This window comes from Macaca thibetana, chromosome 2 (assembly GCF_024542745.1).
Source record: "Macaca thibetana thibetana isolate TM-01 chromosome 2, ASM2454274v1, whole genome shotgun sequence".
NCBI lineage: Eukaryota > Metazoa > Chordata > Mammalia > Primates > Cercopithecidae > Macaca > Macaca thibetana.
This window is the reverse complement of record NC_065579.1, coordinates 40,710,785-40,727,635: the sequence shown is the minus strand read 5'-3', so window position 1 is coordinate 40,727,635 and position 16,851 is coordinate 40,710,785. Positions and strand designations below refer to the sequence as shown.

General features: G+C 40.9%; 2 protein-coding genes across 9 annotated transcripts in view; both read right to left on the bottom strand.

Annotated features, from left to right (window-relative positions):
- Positions 1-8,730, bottom strand: part of ARMC8 (armadillo repeat containing 8) — a 112,948-nt gene extending 104,218 nt beyond the window's left edge. For 4 of the 8 annotated variants that reach the window (XM_050779692.1, XM_050779697.1, XM_050779699.1 and 1 more), the window contains exon 1: positions 8,439-8,727. In XM_050779692.1, coding sequence (XP_050635649.1) covers positions 8,439-8,483 — 45 coding nt within the window. In that variant the 5' untranslated portion in view covers positions 8,484-8,727. Of the gene's footprint in view, positions 1-7,510; positions 7,642-8,438 lie in introns of all 8 variants that reach the window. The other 4 variants (XM_050779693.1, XM_050779696.1, XM_050779694.1 and 1 more) reach the window with 3 other exon arrangements.
- MRAS (muscle RAS oncogene homolog) overlaps positions 1-16,851 on the bottom strand; it is a 325,869-nt gene that overhangs the window by 209,765 nt on the left and 99,253 nt on the right. The gene's annotated exons all lie outside the window — the stretch shown is intronic.

The following is a 16,851-nucleotide window of genomic DNA, read 5'->3' as shown; positions in this document are numbered from 1 at the left end:
ATGACTCTTTCCTTTTCTTTAGTTTCCCTTATCCCATCAATCACCATTAGCTTTCTGAAAGCCTAAGAAATTCTTAAAAACACCCCTAAGGCAAAAGAAGCATGTGTTCAATAATCACTTTCCAGGTGGTAAAGACTTCCCAATATTAATAGATCTCATAGGCTGAAAACTTCCCATTGGACCACAACTTTTTTTTTTTTTTTTGAGACAGAGTCTCGCTCTGTCGCCTAGGCTGGAGTGCAGTGGCCGGATCTCAGCTCACTGCAAGCTTCGCCTCCCAGGTTCACGCCATTCTCCTGCCTCAGCCTCCCGAGCAGCTGGCACTATAGGCGCCTGCCACCTCACCCGGATAGTTTTTTGTATTTTTTAGTAGAGACTGGGTTTCACTGTGTTAGCCAGGATGGTCTCGATCTCCTGACCTCGTGATCCACCCATCTCGGCCTCCCAAAGTGCTGGGATTACAGGCTTGAGCCACCGCGCCCGGCCAACTTTTTATTTTTAATATAAAGCCTAACATGTTTCATCATTCCTCCTTCCTCTAATACCTATGAATATGCTAGAGAATGTAACTCTTCATTCTTCTGAAATTATGGAATGTGTCAAAACAGTTTTTCTTCAACAAAACGACAAGTGGTGGGAGTGGGGGGCTATTTCTGTACAACTACTCTTATTTGGAATACCTTTAATTTCTATCTCAACAGTCCCAGGGATCATAGCACTACTATCCAGTGAAGGCAGCTGCTCTCCAATTTCCAGAGAATAACAGGAGCTTTGTTTTTTTCATGTAATACCGTATCTTTACCCAGAAGTCAACAGGACAGATGGTACTGCAAAAACAAATGCCAAATCAGAATTGAAAAACATACAAGTCAGAATCACTGATATTCCTGTCTGCTGACAGTATTTTAAAATTTAGTGAGAATAGGAGGTGATAAGAAGGCTAGGTCTCAAAAGTAAAATCTGAAGACCCTACATAAATGTGTTTGATTCTTTACAGAGTTTAAAAGACTTTCTGAACATGTACTATCTGAATTTAGGTGGCAGTCATTCCTTAAATACACAGCAAGATGTCCAGAAACATACAATGAGCACCTCTCATTTTTCACACACTGCCACTAAAGATTAGAAAGTTCACATTGATTCATTGATGAATTTATTTTTATTTTTTTCCTTTATTTTTTTTGAGACAGAGTTTTGCTCTTGTCACCCAGACTGGAGTGCAATGGCGCAATCTCGACTCACTGCGACCTCCACCTCCCAGTTGGTTTCAAGTGACTATCCTGCCTCAGCCTCCAGAGTAGCTGGATTACAGGCGCCCGTCACCATGTTTTTAGTAGAGACGGGGTTTCACCATGTTGGTCAGGCTGGTCTCGAACTCCTGATCTCGGGTGATCCGCCTGCCTAAGCCTCCCAAAGTGCTGGGATTACAGGCATGAGCCACTGCTCCTGGCAATTCATTGATGAATTTATTTTAGGACCACCTACTGACATACCCTGTGCTTATTAACGCTTTGTAAACTAATGGCAAACTTTAAAATGTGCTGTACAGATTTTATTTTGCATTTATTACTAAAAACCTAGGGAGGCCAAATTTTTGTTTACAGGATAGTAGGTTCAACTTCGCAGCAATTTTTTTTTCCTAATTATTGCCAGTTATTGATGTAAGAGAATAAATCATTAAGTAGCTATAGGCAAGGCCAACAATATGCTTATAACTGTAAAGAACAAACAAAATGAAGGAATATCCAGACTTGGAATACCCTATATAGTTCTAACAGCTGCTTGTCAAAAAAAAAAAACATACTGGTGGCTGGGCGCGGTGGCTCACGCCTGTAATCCCAGCACTTTGGGAGGCTGAGGCAAGCAGATCATGAGGTCAGGAGATCGAGAACATCCTGGTTAACATAGTAAAACCCCTTCTCTACTAAAAATACAAAAGAATTAGCCGGGTGGAGTGGCGGGCGCCTGTAGTCCCATCTACTCAGGAGGCTGAGGCAGGAGAATGGCGTGAACCCGGGAGGCGGAGGTTGCAGTGAGCCAAAATCGCGCCACTGCACTCCAGCCTGGGCTACAGAGCGAGACGCTGTCTCAAAAAAAAAAAAAAAAAAAAAAAAAAAAAGACATAATAGCACTGGGAAAGGATTGTAAAGAAGACAAAAAGTCAACAAGTGCCTCAGCTGTTTATAATAGACTACAAAACGATTCAAAGACAATTTGTTACCTTACCTACCATTACAAAATGACCAAAATTAAAAGCAACCATCTTTTAACAGGGTCTTTCACAGAGCGTAAGTTTTCATTTTGATAAAGTCCAATTAATTTTTTAATAAGTAATGCATTTGGTGTTATGTTTAAAAGTTCTTCACCAAGCCCAAGGTTCTGCAGATTTTCTGTTTTATTCTAAAAGTTTTATTTTATGATAAAATCTATGATCCATTTTGAGTTACTTTTTGTATAAGGTATGAGATCAAGGTTCATCTTAAACTGTGGTTAAGAGGATGAAAAGGCAAGTTACAGATTAGAAGAAAATATCTGCAAATACTTATCTTACAAAGGGCTCATATTTAAAAACATATAAAGAGCTTTTGGCTGGGCACGGTGGCTCACGCCTATAATCTCAACACTTTGGGAGGCCAAGGTGGGCAGATCACCTGAGGCCAGGAGATTGAGACTGGCCTGGCCAACATGGCGAAACTCCATCTTTACAAAAAACACACAAAAAAAATTAGCTGGGCATGGTGGTGCACACCTGTAATCTCAGCTATTTGGGAGGCAGAGGGCCAAGAATCTCTTGAGCCTAGGAGGCAGAGGTTGCAGTGAGCTGATATCACACCACTGCACTCCAGCCCAGGTGACACAGCAAAACTCTGTCTCAAAAAATAAAATAAGCCTGGCGCGGTGGCTCACACCTGTAATCTCAGCACTTTGGGAGGCTTGAGGTGGCAGGACTGCCTGAGGTCAGGAGTTTGAGACCAGCCTGACTAACATGGTAAAACCCCATCTCTACTAAAAATACAAAAATTAGCCAGGCGTGATGGTGGGTGTCTGTAATCCCAGCCACCTGGGAGGCTGAGATAGGAGAATTGCTTGAACCTGGGAGGCGGAGGCTGCAGTAAGTTGAGACTGGGCCATCACACTCCAGCCTTGCCAACAAGAGTGAAACGCATCTCAAAACTAAAATAAAATAAATTAAAAAATATATATATAAAGAGCTTTTAAAACACCACAGTAAAGAAGCAAACACTCCAATTAGAAAGTGGGCAAAAGGACAGGAAGAAATATTTCACCAAAGAGAAAATATGGATGGCAAATAAGGAAGATTTTCCGGCCAGGTGCGGTGGCTCACACAGGTAATCCCAATACTTTGAAAGGCTGAGGCGGGAGTATGGCTTACACTTAGGAGTTTGAGACCAGCCTGAGAAACATGGTGAAACCCCATCTCTACATGGCCAGACATGGTGGCACACGCCTGTAGTCCCGCCACTTGGGAGGCTGAGACAGGATTGCTTGAGCCCAGGAGACAGAGGTTGCAGTGAACTGAGATCGCGCCACAGCACTCCAGCCTGGGTGACAGTGCAAGAGTGTCTCAAAAGGATACATAAGCCTGTAATCCCAGCACTTTGGGAGGCCGAGGCAGGTAGATCACGAGGTCAGGAGACTTGAGACCATCTTGGCTAACACGGTGAAACCCTATCTCTACTAAAAACACAAAAAATGAGTTGGGCATGGTGGCGGGCGCCTGTAGTCCCAGCTACTTGGGAGGCAGAGGCAGGAGAATGGCATGAACCACGGGAGGCGGAGCTTGCAGTGAGCCAAGATCACGCCACTGCACTCCTGCCTGGGCGACAGAGTGAGATTCCGTCTCAAAAATAAAAATATTCTCAACATTATTAATCATTAGGGAAATGCAAATTAAGACCATGATGAGATATTACTACACATCTACTAAAACAGCTAAAATAAAAAAATAACAGTATCAAATGGCAATGAGGATGCAGAGAAACAATGTCTCATACATTACCGGTAGAAATGTAAAATGATACCACACCACTCTGGAAAAGCTTGTCAGTTTATGCATTTACCATACGATCCTGCAATTGCACTCCTGGGCATTTAGCTCAGAGATATGAAAAGTTATGTCCTCACAAACCTGTACATGATTGTCCATAGTATGTTATATTAGCCAAAAACTAGAAGCAACCAAAATGCCCAACAGGTGAACGGTTAAACAAGTTGTGGTACATCCACACCATGAAATACTACTTAGCAATAAAAAGGAACAAACTACTGATACATGCAACAACGTGGATGGATCTCAAAAGTATTATGCTGAGTGATAAAAACCAATCTCAAAAAGTCACATACTGTATGATTCCATTCATATAACATTATAGAAAATGACAAAATTATAGAGATGGAGAACAGATTAGTGGTTGCCAGGAGTTAGGGATACCTGATGGGGGGAGGGGCTGGGTACATGGGACTATAAAGAGGGACTATGAGAGAGATCTTTGTGGTGACAGAATAGTTCTGTATCTTGACAGTGGTGGTAATGGTTACACAAATATACATGTGATAAAATGATACAGAAATAGATACATACTTATACCAAGATCAATTTCCTTGTTTTGATATTGTATTGTAACTATATAAGATGTAACCTATGAGGGAAACTGGGTGAAGTGTACACATGGACCTGTCTTGGCAACTTCTTGTGAATCTATATAATTATTTCAAAATAGACGTTTTTAAAAATGCAATTGACATAATTCAAAAGTATAGAAAAAATTGGAGAAACTTATGAATTTGTTGAAAAGGGTGATGTTGTAATGCTAAATGCAAACCAAAGAGGGATGGGGTGGTCACAGTGCAGTCTACAAATACGGCTGGAGAGTTTGTCCAACCCTCCAAAATAGATAGTTCAGTCAAACATGTACTGAGTACCTAGGATTTGCAAGACAAAGTGTTACTTCTGAATTAATTTACTCTCTAATATGACAAGATAGACTATTATTAAAGACCTCTGCAAAAGCAGTTCCCTTTGCCTTGTTTGCTCTTCTTCTTTCACTTTTTCTAGTTAGTTTTTATTTATCCTTGAACTCTCAGCTCAGCGTCACTTCTTCAGGGAAACCTTCCCTAGTTCTTCTGATTGCCCTCCATATTAGATCAGTTTCCTCTGTGACATGTTTGAACAGCACCCTATATACTTCATTCATAATACTAATCACCATTCACAAACTGTGATTATTTGATATTTATTTTTTCCCACTAGGCTGACATTTCCAGAAGGACAGAGTAGCTTATGGCTGTATTCTCAAACTCAACACCATGCCTGCCCAGCAAATGGCAGAAGCTCAAAGTCGATATACAGAATACATATATGCAAAGCTAAAATTCATATGTACAAATGAGTAAGAAGAATAAGATTTACTGGAGTTTGGAAGAATCCTGTATCACTCCAACCTGAGAAAGCCAGTTTATAAAGGATAGAAGGCTCATGTAGAAGATGAAGAATCTCCGCCAGGTGCTGTGGCTCATGCCTGCAATCCCAGCACTTTGGGAAGCCAAGGTGGGTGGATCATTTGAGGTCAGGAGTTCGAGACCAGCCTGGCCAACATGGTGAGACTCCGTTGCTACTAAAAATACAAAAAATTAGCTGGGCATGGTGGCGGGTGCCTGTAATTCCAGCTACTCAGGAGGCTGAGGCAGGAGAATCTCTTGAACTGAGGAGGCGGAGGTTGCAGTGAGCCAAGATAGTGCCACTGCACTACAGTCTGGGCAACAAGAGCAAAACTCCATCTCAAAAAACAAAAAAGAAGATAAAGAAGAAAATAAAGAATCTCAACTCTGAAGCTGAATATAAACTTGGGCCTTTAGGCAAAACAAACTCAATAAAGAAAAGAAACCGAGGAGCAGCTGTGCAGAGTTCTTTAGGAAAATTAATGTAGACATTGGGCTTGCACTGAGGGAGTAAGACACTAGAGACAGTAAAAATAACTAAAAGGACGCTGTGGTAGTGCAGGCACAAAACAACAAGGTCCTGAATGAGGGTGGTCATGGGAACAGAAAGATACGAGAAACACTAAGAATAAAGAAGCAACAGAGCTTAACAACTGATAGATATAGGGGGATGAAAGAAGGAAGAACCAGAGATTATTCAGGAGGTTTAACAGTGACTCATCAGTAAAAGATAATACCATTAACAGAAATTGGGAAGTCATAACTAATTCCCCTTAGGAGAAGGAATGTGCTTTGCTGGAAGCGATGGGTGTCATCCACACACAATTTAAGATACAAGACTAGATGTATAAGAAAGTCAAGGTTGGCAATGTAGATGTGTGAACCGATCAGTTAAGGTTATAAGAAAATCAATGAGATCTCCCAAGGAGAAGGTATAAAGAGACTCAAATGGAAATCCTTTAAAACAACTTGAAGGCCTCCTTGCTGAAATTATGTTTATCAAGTTACACCATCATTCAGACTAGAAGCTCCTTAAACACATTTCTGATCTCATCCTTGCATTCTCTAAGGTATACAATGCAGAGCTTGTACATAACTGGTACATTGTAGCTTATTAAAGGAATCAACCATTCAAGATAATTTCTGATGAATACTTCCTGTTCTAGTTTGCGTTTCAAAACGTGGTGCTCTGGGTAGTACTTTGAAAGGTACAGGTTTTACTTTAAATTAGTAAAATCAGTGAATTTAAACATTTTAAATCATTTACCCAAAAGCTCCTACTTCCCCCCCCCAAAAAAAAGCCCCTAATTAGACTAGGGCTAAAGGCAAATTGTAAATAGAAGTATTGATAGAAAATACTCTTCAAGAAGTTTTTGAATAAGCAGAAAACATTATTTACCAAGGAAGTGAAACAAATGAAAACTTTCAATCATATGCATTACACAAGTTGACAACATCCAAAAAGTAAGCTTCAGGTGAACTGAAGAATAAATGAAACCTAAATGCATAATTAAAGGGGAACTGAGAACAGCCAAGACACACACTTTTTTTATTTTTATTTTTTAACATAATGAGGTAAAAGTCATTGGCCTGCACTCCCACAAAATATTCCTGGGTATTACAGTCAGTGATGGAGTAACAGGCTAATCTGATATAATACTTAGGTAAACGGTATTTCCTTAGTTGCAGTTTAAAAATAAGAAAAAACGACTGCTAAAATGGATCGGGGGAAAAATCTGTTGACAGGCTCACAAAATTAAATTATTATTGTATTGACAACTTAAGCCTTTTCAAGGTTGAGGTCTGCCACACCGCTCTAACCCTGAATCATAAGCAAATGTCCTAGCTGCTTTCAGATAGGTGTTTGTGGGACAAGTCAGAGAAGAGAAAAGAAACCGGTTGTAGTTACAAGACTCTAGGAACCCGACAAGTCATTTATAATCCAACGACCCTCTCAGTATCAGACGGGCTTCCACAAGTCTAAAAGATGGTCAATTAGTATGTGCCTGCTTGTTTCCAACAATAGCAAATGAACCATTGGTAAACTGACCATTCTCAGAGTCGGACAGCTCGAATTTGTTGCAAAATCCTTCGAAGTTATCTCCCAGTAACTTTCATTCCTGGTCCTGGTTCAAGAGCAACATAGTGAAAGGTGAAAGTCGTCTTTTTCTTTAAAAAAAACTTTTTTTAAAAAAAAACAAAACAGGTTTTACTTCCTCGCATGTCAATACGTTCCCTTCTTTCAACAATGGGGAAATCTCTCCCCCTTTTCCCCCCTTCAATGTTTGACTCCCCTTAAAGAAAAACGGAATACCAGGCACAGGGAACATAGAGTTCCTTTGACTCAGAGCCGCGACCTCTGAGCAGAGCGGAGGAAAGGGGCTTAAATAACCACACACACTAGGAAGAGTCGCAGCTGATACGAATCACCATTGCCAAAAAGCAAACAGCTTCAGCCGGTGCCCAGGTGCTGGGACGCAATAGAAGTCGCACAGACTTGGCCTGGCAGCTCTGAGGAAATGGGGGCCAAGGAGCCTGCACCTCTTCTTGCCAAAGCCCGGGAGAGCTGAGTGAGCTTTCGTTCCCAGGCCGGCTGCAAGCCTGGCGCTTCACAAGGCAGAGCGCTCGGCCCCCGGGAAGCGGCATCTCTAAGAGGAAGGCTCAGTGAAACGCTTGGCAAAGTCCAAGCCGCGCCGCCGGGCCAGTTGTCTGTAAGCCCAGCTACCCCGCCTGCCAGACGCCATCCTGGAAACCCGCACCGGCAGGAGCTCCCGGAGTTGGAAATGTCTTTGGCTCGGCCGGGGTCCCCTCTGCACGTCTATCCCGCCTGTCCACCCTCGCTCACTCCCTGGCCCAAGACTGAGCCGGGGACCACCCCAGGGGGTGGTGCCCAGGAGGCACACCACGCTTGGGGGAATGGTGGAGACCGGGATGGGGCTCCCTGGAGGGCGGGCGGGCGGCCGCAGCGGGTCACTCACCGAAAGGACGCTCATGCGGATTGGGGTCTCTAACAGGCACGCCATCTTGAGCCTTCCCACCCGGCTGCTGCAGGCGCCGGCGCGGGGGCCGGCACTTTCGACAGCCAACTATTGGCCAACGCTAGTCATCGCTCCCTAAAGACAGCCGGATAGACGAGAACTGGTCACGCTCTGGACACCGCTCAAGTACCAGAAAGGCCCGCAGAAAGAAGGGCAAAAGGGAATCGCGTCAGGGGCTGTCCTACGAATCGTTCTCTCAGAAACAGCAGCTACTCTGAGCCTGGTTTAGAGGTGGGAGCGGGCAGCGGTTTCCGCATGCGCAAAGAAGATCTGCCGGCCCCACCTGCCGCTCGCGGTGGGCGGGACCCTAGAGGCGGAGTCTCGCCCTGGCGCTACGAGCTCTACCGACTGATAAATTGCAGTTTGTGGGTTCCCGTATTCATATTTGGAAAAAGTAGTACGTGGAGCCATATACATAGTTTGAAGTTCACTTTCATATTCATTCTCTCTCTCTCTGCACCAAACTCCCGGCGTCGTTATCTCCATTTTATAGGTGGGGAAATTGCGATCCCAGAACCTTTGTCAACCATAAGAGTGATTGTTTCACGATCCAGTACAGAAGTGTGACTTGCCTTAGCTTGTGTGTCGGCCCCGTTTATTCTGGTGTAGTGTTGAGAATAGCCAGAATGCTTGAGCTTCTTCCTAGCTACTTCTCAGCTGCTTTACCCTGGGTAAGTTATCTAACCTTATGTTTTGAGTTTCCTCATCTGTAAAATAAAGGTTAATGAGGATAAAGGAGTCAACAAATGTGAAGCGCTAAGAAAAACCCTAAAACATGGAAAGCGTTATACATATGTGTTAATATTTCTCCAGCTTCTGAGTTAAGTGGGGAAAATGGGGGCAAATATCTAAATATTTCACACTAAAACACTCTGATAACCGAAGCCAAATAAAAGTATGCTTTTAATTATAGTTGATTAATTCAGCTGTCCTACTACTTTGTGTGTGTGTGTGTGTGTGTGTGTGTGTGTGTGTGTGTGCGTGCGCGCGCGCGCAACACTGCCCTTGACTTGGTTGGACAAGTTTCACCTTCGTACTGCTTGCAACCAGTAAGGTTTTCACAGTAGAGTTGCAATTAGCCTATTAACATTACTTGTATTCCTTCCATTTCTATAGCCACACCCTAATTCAGGCTCTTGTAACCTCTCCCCTGGACTAGAGCAAAAGCCTTCCAACTGGTCTTGTAGCTGATAGCTTCTCCCTCACTTTGCTCTTCACTGTTTTCCTGTCTTCCTCCTGTACTTGGTTTCCAAATTTAGTATAGCATTTATCACCCCTGTTTATGGGTCTGTGTTCCTTAATAAACTGTTGAGTTCCTGGAAGGCAGGAATTTTATTTTAGGTAGTCCTTCTGCTATAATACTATTTCTGAAACTTGGGTAGTCTGTACACCACCTACACGACCTTTGCCAGTCTGCACCTAGGTATTATTATTCATTCAATATTTTTATTTAAAGCCAATTTCAACTCATTAAAAAATTTTGGCTTTATCCGAAACCACAATACTCTGTGAACTGAAGTTTGTTGTGCTCCTTATTTTTATTCTAGTACACATTAACTACAAAAAGTTTAAATGTCCATCCATGGACCACCTAAAATCACATCATGTACTGCATACTGCAATGCGGCAGAGCATAACCCTCATACATAGCATATAGAGTCATTACTACTGTGTTTGATCCACACTCCATACATTAGCTCAAGGAATACATCCTCCAGGAATCGCCTCCCCCAGGCAGGGGTTAGATACCCGTTCCCCCATGCCTTCCTACTTCACTTTAATTGTAGGGTGGTTTTGTTGTTGTTAATGGTTTCCTTGTTTGTCTCGCTATACACTTCAGGACAGGCACTGGGAATTTTATCTTCTAGATTGTCTGTCTCAGTACCTAGCACAGTCACTTAGTAAATGTTTGTTGAACGAATTTTTGGCTTAGTTTGAGCCTGGGACGAAGATTTGGGTGCATGTAGTTTATTTAGGAAGTGCTTTCAGGGAACAAAATTGATAGGTCAGGGAGAGTGAGAAAAGAAAGAAGAAATATTCAAGATAATTGTCCATTATTGATACCACTGTTTATTCCTCACTCACCTCTGAAAAACATACAGAATACCTCTCTGGATTGTCCATCTTGAAGCTACAGCATTTATCCATCAATACCGTCCTGTAATGGTTGAGGATTTCCCTAGGGCTATTAACTCCCTGCCCTCCTGAATTATATTTGTGCCCAAAACAGAACGGGCTTCCTTAACCTGATACAAAAAAGCAGAGTCTGCAGGTTTCATCTTAGGGTAGGATATAGGCAGCATAAATCTGAGCTTACACAGAACTTAACTGCTGCTGTGGCTGAAATCAAAGCAGGGAGGAGCTAGAAATGTAACTCAAGACATCTCACACCTACCTCTGTTACCCAGGCTTTCCTGTTTTATATCCAGAAGGCTGACATGGACATTTTACAGGAAGAAAGCATTGAATAGCCAACTCCTGAGCTTGGAGATCAGAAATCTTTCTCCCAGTTCAAATTTTGCTGATAAATAACTTTAGGTACACTCTAAGTAATGAGTAGAAATTGGAGGATAAAAGGAATTTTTGATTTGGCCTCCATGTGACGATAACAAAACAGTTAAGGCTGGGTGCAGTGGCTCACACCTGTAATCACAACACTTTGGGAGACTGAGGTGGATGGATCACCTGAGGTCAGGAGTTCAAGACCAGCCTGCTCAATATGGTGAAACCCTATCTCTACTAAAAATACAAAAATTAGCCGAGCGTAGTGGCATGCACTTGTAGTTCCAGCTACTCAGGAGGCTGAGACAGGAGAACTGCTTGAACCCGGGAGGTGGAGGTTGCAGAAAAAAAACAAAAACAGTTAAATTTGGCACTGTGGTGAGGAGAGTGAAATATCTATGCTGACTACTCTGCAAACAGAAATGAAACTTCTCCCTGTCGTTCCATGACTCTTAGAGCAGCATTAATTTCTGAAAAAAATAATGACAACAAAGTGTGAGTTTAACGAAGAAAAAAATGAAATGCAAAACAAGCTGTAGCTGGAAAAAAATCTGAAAAATCTTTATAAATATCTATGTGGAACTGCCTAAGATGAGAAACAAAGCCAGAGAGAAATATATCTATACAAAAATAGGAAATTTAAAGTGTAGGAAGACCAAAACCTGAATGGTCCCAAAACGAATTTAGAAGAATCTTTAAAAAGACTTGAAAACAGATGAAATACTTTAAATAAAAAAGAAAATGGACTGACAATAGTATAGAGGAGATACAATGCAGTTCAACAGACACTAACTACAGGTTTTCTTGTGAATGCACTGAACTAGAGCTTTGAAGTGGAATAAAGACATCATTCTTGCCTTCAGCAGACAGGAATAAAAGTGAGATGTGAGGCTGGGCGCAGTGGCTCACGCCTGTAATTCCAGCACTTTGGAAGGCTGAGGCAGGTAGATTACCTGAGGTCAGGCGTTTGAGACAAACCTGACCAATATGGTGAAACCCCGTCAATACTAAAAATACAAAAATTAACTAGGCATGGTGGCGCATGCCTGCAATCACAGCTACTCGGGAGGCTGAAACAGGAGAATTGCTTGAACCTGGGAGCGGAGGTTGCAGTGAGCTCAGATCGTGCCACTGCACTCCAGCCTGGGTGACAGAGCAAGACTCCATCTCAAAAAAAAAAAAAAAAAAAAAAAAAAAAAAGTGAGACTGTGAGAGGTTCCATAATTTGCTTAAGGTTGTTTGGGGAGTAAGAGGCTGAATCAATTTGGGTACAGGTTTCTCTGGTTCCAAAATTATTTCCAGAGCTCCTACAGTCCTCCAGAACTTAATAGGACTTTCCCAGATGATACTACTGAATGTTCATCTAAGCAACCATCCTATAAAGGAATGTCCACAAGGGCTTTTGCGGTGGGAAATAGTGCATCAATAATTCATCAGGTCCACAGAAGGTATGAAATGTATATGCCTGGCCAGGCGCAGTGGCTCATGTCTGTAGTCCCAGCACTTTGGGAGACCGAGATGGGCTCACTTGAGCTGAGCTCAGGAGTTCAAGACCAGCCTGGGCAACGTGGCAAAATCCCATTGCTACCAAAAAAAAAAAAAAAAAAAAAAAATCAGCCAGGCATGGTGCCTTGAGCTTGTGGTCCCAGTTACTTGGGAGGCCAAGGTGGGAGGATGGCTTGAGCCCAGAAGGCAGGGGTTGCAGTGAGCTGAAATGGTACCACTGCACTCCAGCCTGGGTGACAGAGTGAAAACATGTCTCAGAATAAAAAATAAAAAGAAAAGAAAAGAAATATGTATATGTCTAAAATAGAAGTAGTCAGATGTTTACAAAGTTTTAAAATTAGAAACCACGGTAAAAAAGAAAATGCTCATTTAAAAATTGAATTACTGCTATGGTAGAATTCCAACTTACAAATGTAGAAGAAATGATAGAATTAGAAAATGAGGCTTGGTTCAGTAGCTCACGCCTGTAATCCCAGCACTTTGGGAGGCCAAGGCGGGTGCACTTGAGACCAGGAGTTCGAGATCAGCCTGGTCAACATGGCAAAAACCTGTCTCTACTAAAAATACAAAAATTAGTTGGTCATGGTGGTGCGAGGCTGTAATCCCAGCTATGTGGGGGCTAAGGCATGAGAATCACTTGAACCCAGTAGGCGGAGGTCGCAGTGAGCTGAGATTGTGCCATTGCACTTCAGCCTGGGTGACAGAGCAAGACTCTCTCTCAAAAAAAAAAAAAGAAAAAAAAAAGAAAATCACCACTTGACAACTGTATGAGTTATAATTGTTTCAAGCAAGAACCACAAATGGATGCCACAACTAAGTGGTGAAAATATTAAGAGAAACAGGGTATTTACACAGTCTTAAAGTTTCGCTCTACAAGATACTAAGGATAATAGAGGATAGTAGAGTACCTACCATTAGATACCTACTAATGGTAGGTAACATTTTATTTAAGTCATTATAATTAGTATCACCAGTAATGCAATAAACACCATGATATGATGTGCTGAGAAGAACACAAAATTACTTCTGTGGTATTCTTGCCAAAACTACATGAATATAATCATGAGGAAACATCAGATAAACCCTAATTAAGAAACATTCTACAAAATAACACACCTATACCCTTCAAAAATATCATGAAAGAAAAACTGAGGAATTGTTTCAGATTAAAGGACACCAAAGTGATATCACAACTAAATGCAACCTGTGATCTATAATTGGATCTTAGACAAGGAAAAACTTTTTTTTTTATTTTGTTACAAAGGACATCAATGGGAAAATTGGTAAAATTTGAATAAAGTCTGTAGATAAGGTATCATTGCTAATGTATTGTTTTTGATAATTGTACTGCTGTCATGGAGAGAATGCCCTTGTTTTTAGGAAATACACAATGAAAAATGTAAGTGTAAAAAATTGAGTCACTGTGGATTAAGCAACTGTTTTTCTTTAATAATGAAAAATAAACTATTTTAATTTATTTTAATAATGAAAAGAATTTCAAAAAAGAGAACCTAGCTAAGGATCCTGGAAATTTATTCATTTGACAAAAGATAGATAGATAGATAGATAGATAGATAGATAGATAGATAGATAGATACTAGGTACCTACTATGTGCCAGGCACAATGCCCACGAGTGGAATACAATTATGAACAAGATGAATATATTCCCTGTTCTCACAGAGCTTTCAGGCAAGAAGTAAAGAGAATCAAGTGAACAAGTCATTACACTGTAGGGTGGTAAGTGAGAGGGTGTGGGGCCAAGGGAGTATATAGGAGAGAAACCTCACCAGAACTGAGGTCATAGGAGGGCCTTATGGTAGAGCTGGCACCCACGCTCTGACCTGAAGTGTAAATAGGAATGAACCAGGCAAAGCCCTGTATGCTATTCCACACAGATCCTGGCTTATCCATGAACATTTGTCTAATCGAATAATTAAGTACTTCCCAGGATGTAGATGTGGAAACACTGGCAGATTGTCCAAAATCATATTAGGACAAGAGTCCCAATTATTTATAGGTGAAGAAGAAACATTATATATATTATCAGCCCATCTTTGACGGTTATATGACCTTCTGGATTGTCCAGGTAATAGAAAGACTCCCCTACTCCCCTCAAGCAAGGGCGACCACATTAGGCAGATGCATTTCAAATAGGGAAGCAAAAATAACAAATTACGCAAAGTAGATCTGATCTTTTTGCCACTTACAATACAGGAACATAATTTGGAAGCCATAAAATGTATACACAGGAGATATTCCTTGTTTTATTTCTGCTAAAATCAGAAAGTCCACAAAATTTCTGGTAAGTTTAAAATTCAGAGATTAGAGACACCACAGAACTCTTTTATCTGTCTGTGATGTTTGCTTTTCTATGCAACTACTGACTATAGTTTTACTGCATCAGGCATAGGTCACTGTCTCTGCTTAGCTTTCTTGTAGAGTGCTGCCATCAGGTGGTAATAGGTGCCATAATCTCTTAGTTCAATTATAACATACGGATAGCAATGATGAATGTTTTTCCTGATGTTTGTAATACTTTACTTATAAGCGAACTTGAAAACTCATGGCCCAGATACCCCGTAGTGCACTCCCTTATTTCATGAAAGTTTCTGCTCAATATGTCACCCTAACAGCAAGGCCTTCCTGAACTACCTTGTATTAACTACCCTGCAACATTTCCTATCCCTTTACCCTGCTCCATTTTTAATCATCCATCTATTAAACACAGTTCTTCCTTCCTGAATTCTTATTTGTATTCACGTCTTATTTGGCTGGATTTCATTATAGTCTTTTTTTTTTTTTTTTTCCAGGAAGGGTCTATGAGTGTTGTCTCCCTGGAGTTCTTTTCAGTGGTCAAAAACATCTGCTTGCTGCCTTTTACATGAATAACATCTTGGCTGGCATATCACACAGGAAAACAGAACCCATTCTAAGTTTTTTAAACAAAAAGGTGACAGGTTATTGGAAGACCTAAAGTTGCAAAAAGGCAGGGTTTATTTTACTTGAGATCAGGAGCTGCAGAACGTTCATCACCACTAAAGAAGCTTAGGGTGCTGGCCGCCACTGAGAAGGTCAGGCTTGTCTGCTGCTACCACAATTGCCAAAGACAGAAAAGAAGCAGCTTTCACCTTTCTTCTGCCTCCTAATCTCACACAAGTGCCTCCCACTTGTAAAACCTAATCCAGAACTAAGGTGGCATGGGAATCCAAAAAATACAGTTCCTTAACTTTTAGTCCCTGCAATACGGGTATGAGCAGATAAGTAAAGATATATATACATAATTTGAGAATAAGTTTCAGAAATGATGTCCATTTACACCTAAATATTTCAGTGTGTGTTTCCTGAAAACAAGGAATTCCCTTATATAACACCAGTGAAATGATCAAAATTGGGAAATTAATGCTAATATACTTCTATCTAATTTGCAGATCTTATTCAGATTTTGTCAATTGCCTTAATTAATGGTTTTTTTCTGGTAAATCTTTTTTTTTTTTTTAAGACAGGGTCTTGCTCTGTCACCCCGGTTGGAGTGCAGTGGCATGATCATGGCTCACTGCAGTCTCCACCTCCCCGGCTCAAGTGATTCTCCTACCTCAGCCTCCTAAATAGCTAGGGACACAGGCACCCACCATCACACCTAGCTAATGTTTTCTTTTTAATTTTTTTTGTAAAGTGGTCTCACTATATTGCCCAGGCTGTTCTCAAACTCCTGGCCTCAAGCAATTCTCCTGCCTTGGCCTCCTAAAATGCCGAGTTTACAGGCATGAGCCACAATAGCTGGCCCGGAAATATTTTATATCTTGATATGGGTGGTTGTCATATGTGCATCATCACACTGTGCATGTAAAATGTTATTTATGTTAATTTAAGTAAGCTATACCTTAATTAAAATTTTTTACATGGAGGAAAAAGATCTAGAGGAAAACAATTCCCATAGATTAAAAATAAAATATAGAAGTTAAATTTAACAATGTAAAAAACATCCATTGCTCTATTTCAACAACATCTATATAGAAGGAAAATAAAATATTTAAAACTAATCAGAACTATTAGATTTCCATATTTTTCTACCCTCCCAATCAATGTAAACATCATGAAAATTATATCTTCCTTGTAAATTTGAAATAAATTGCTCCAACATCACTCTGGACACAATGCCTTCATGTCTTTGATAATCTTTACAGTGTCTCCTATTATCATTGTTCTGTTTACATGTACTGCTTCATTTTTAATTAATTTTGGTGTTTTTTCTTAGAATATTTATTTTAACTAATTTTTTTACATGGTAAGAGATGGATTTATTATTCTCTGTACTACCTTGATTAGATTATCTTTTCTTGATTA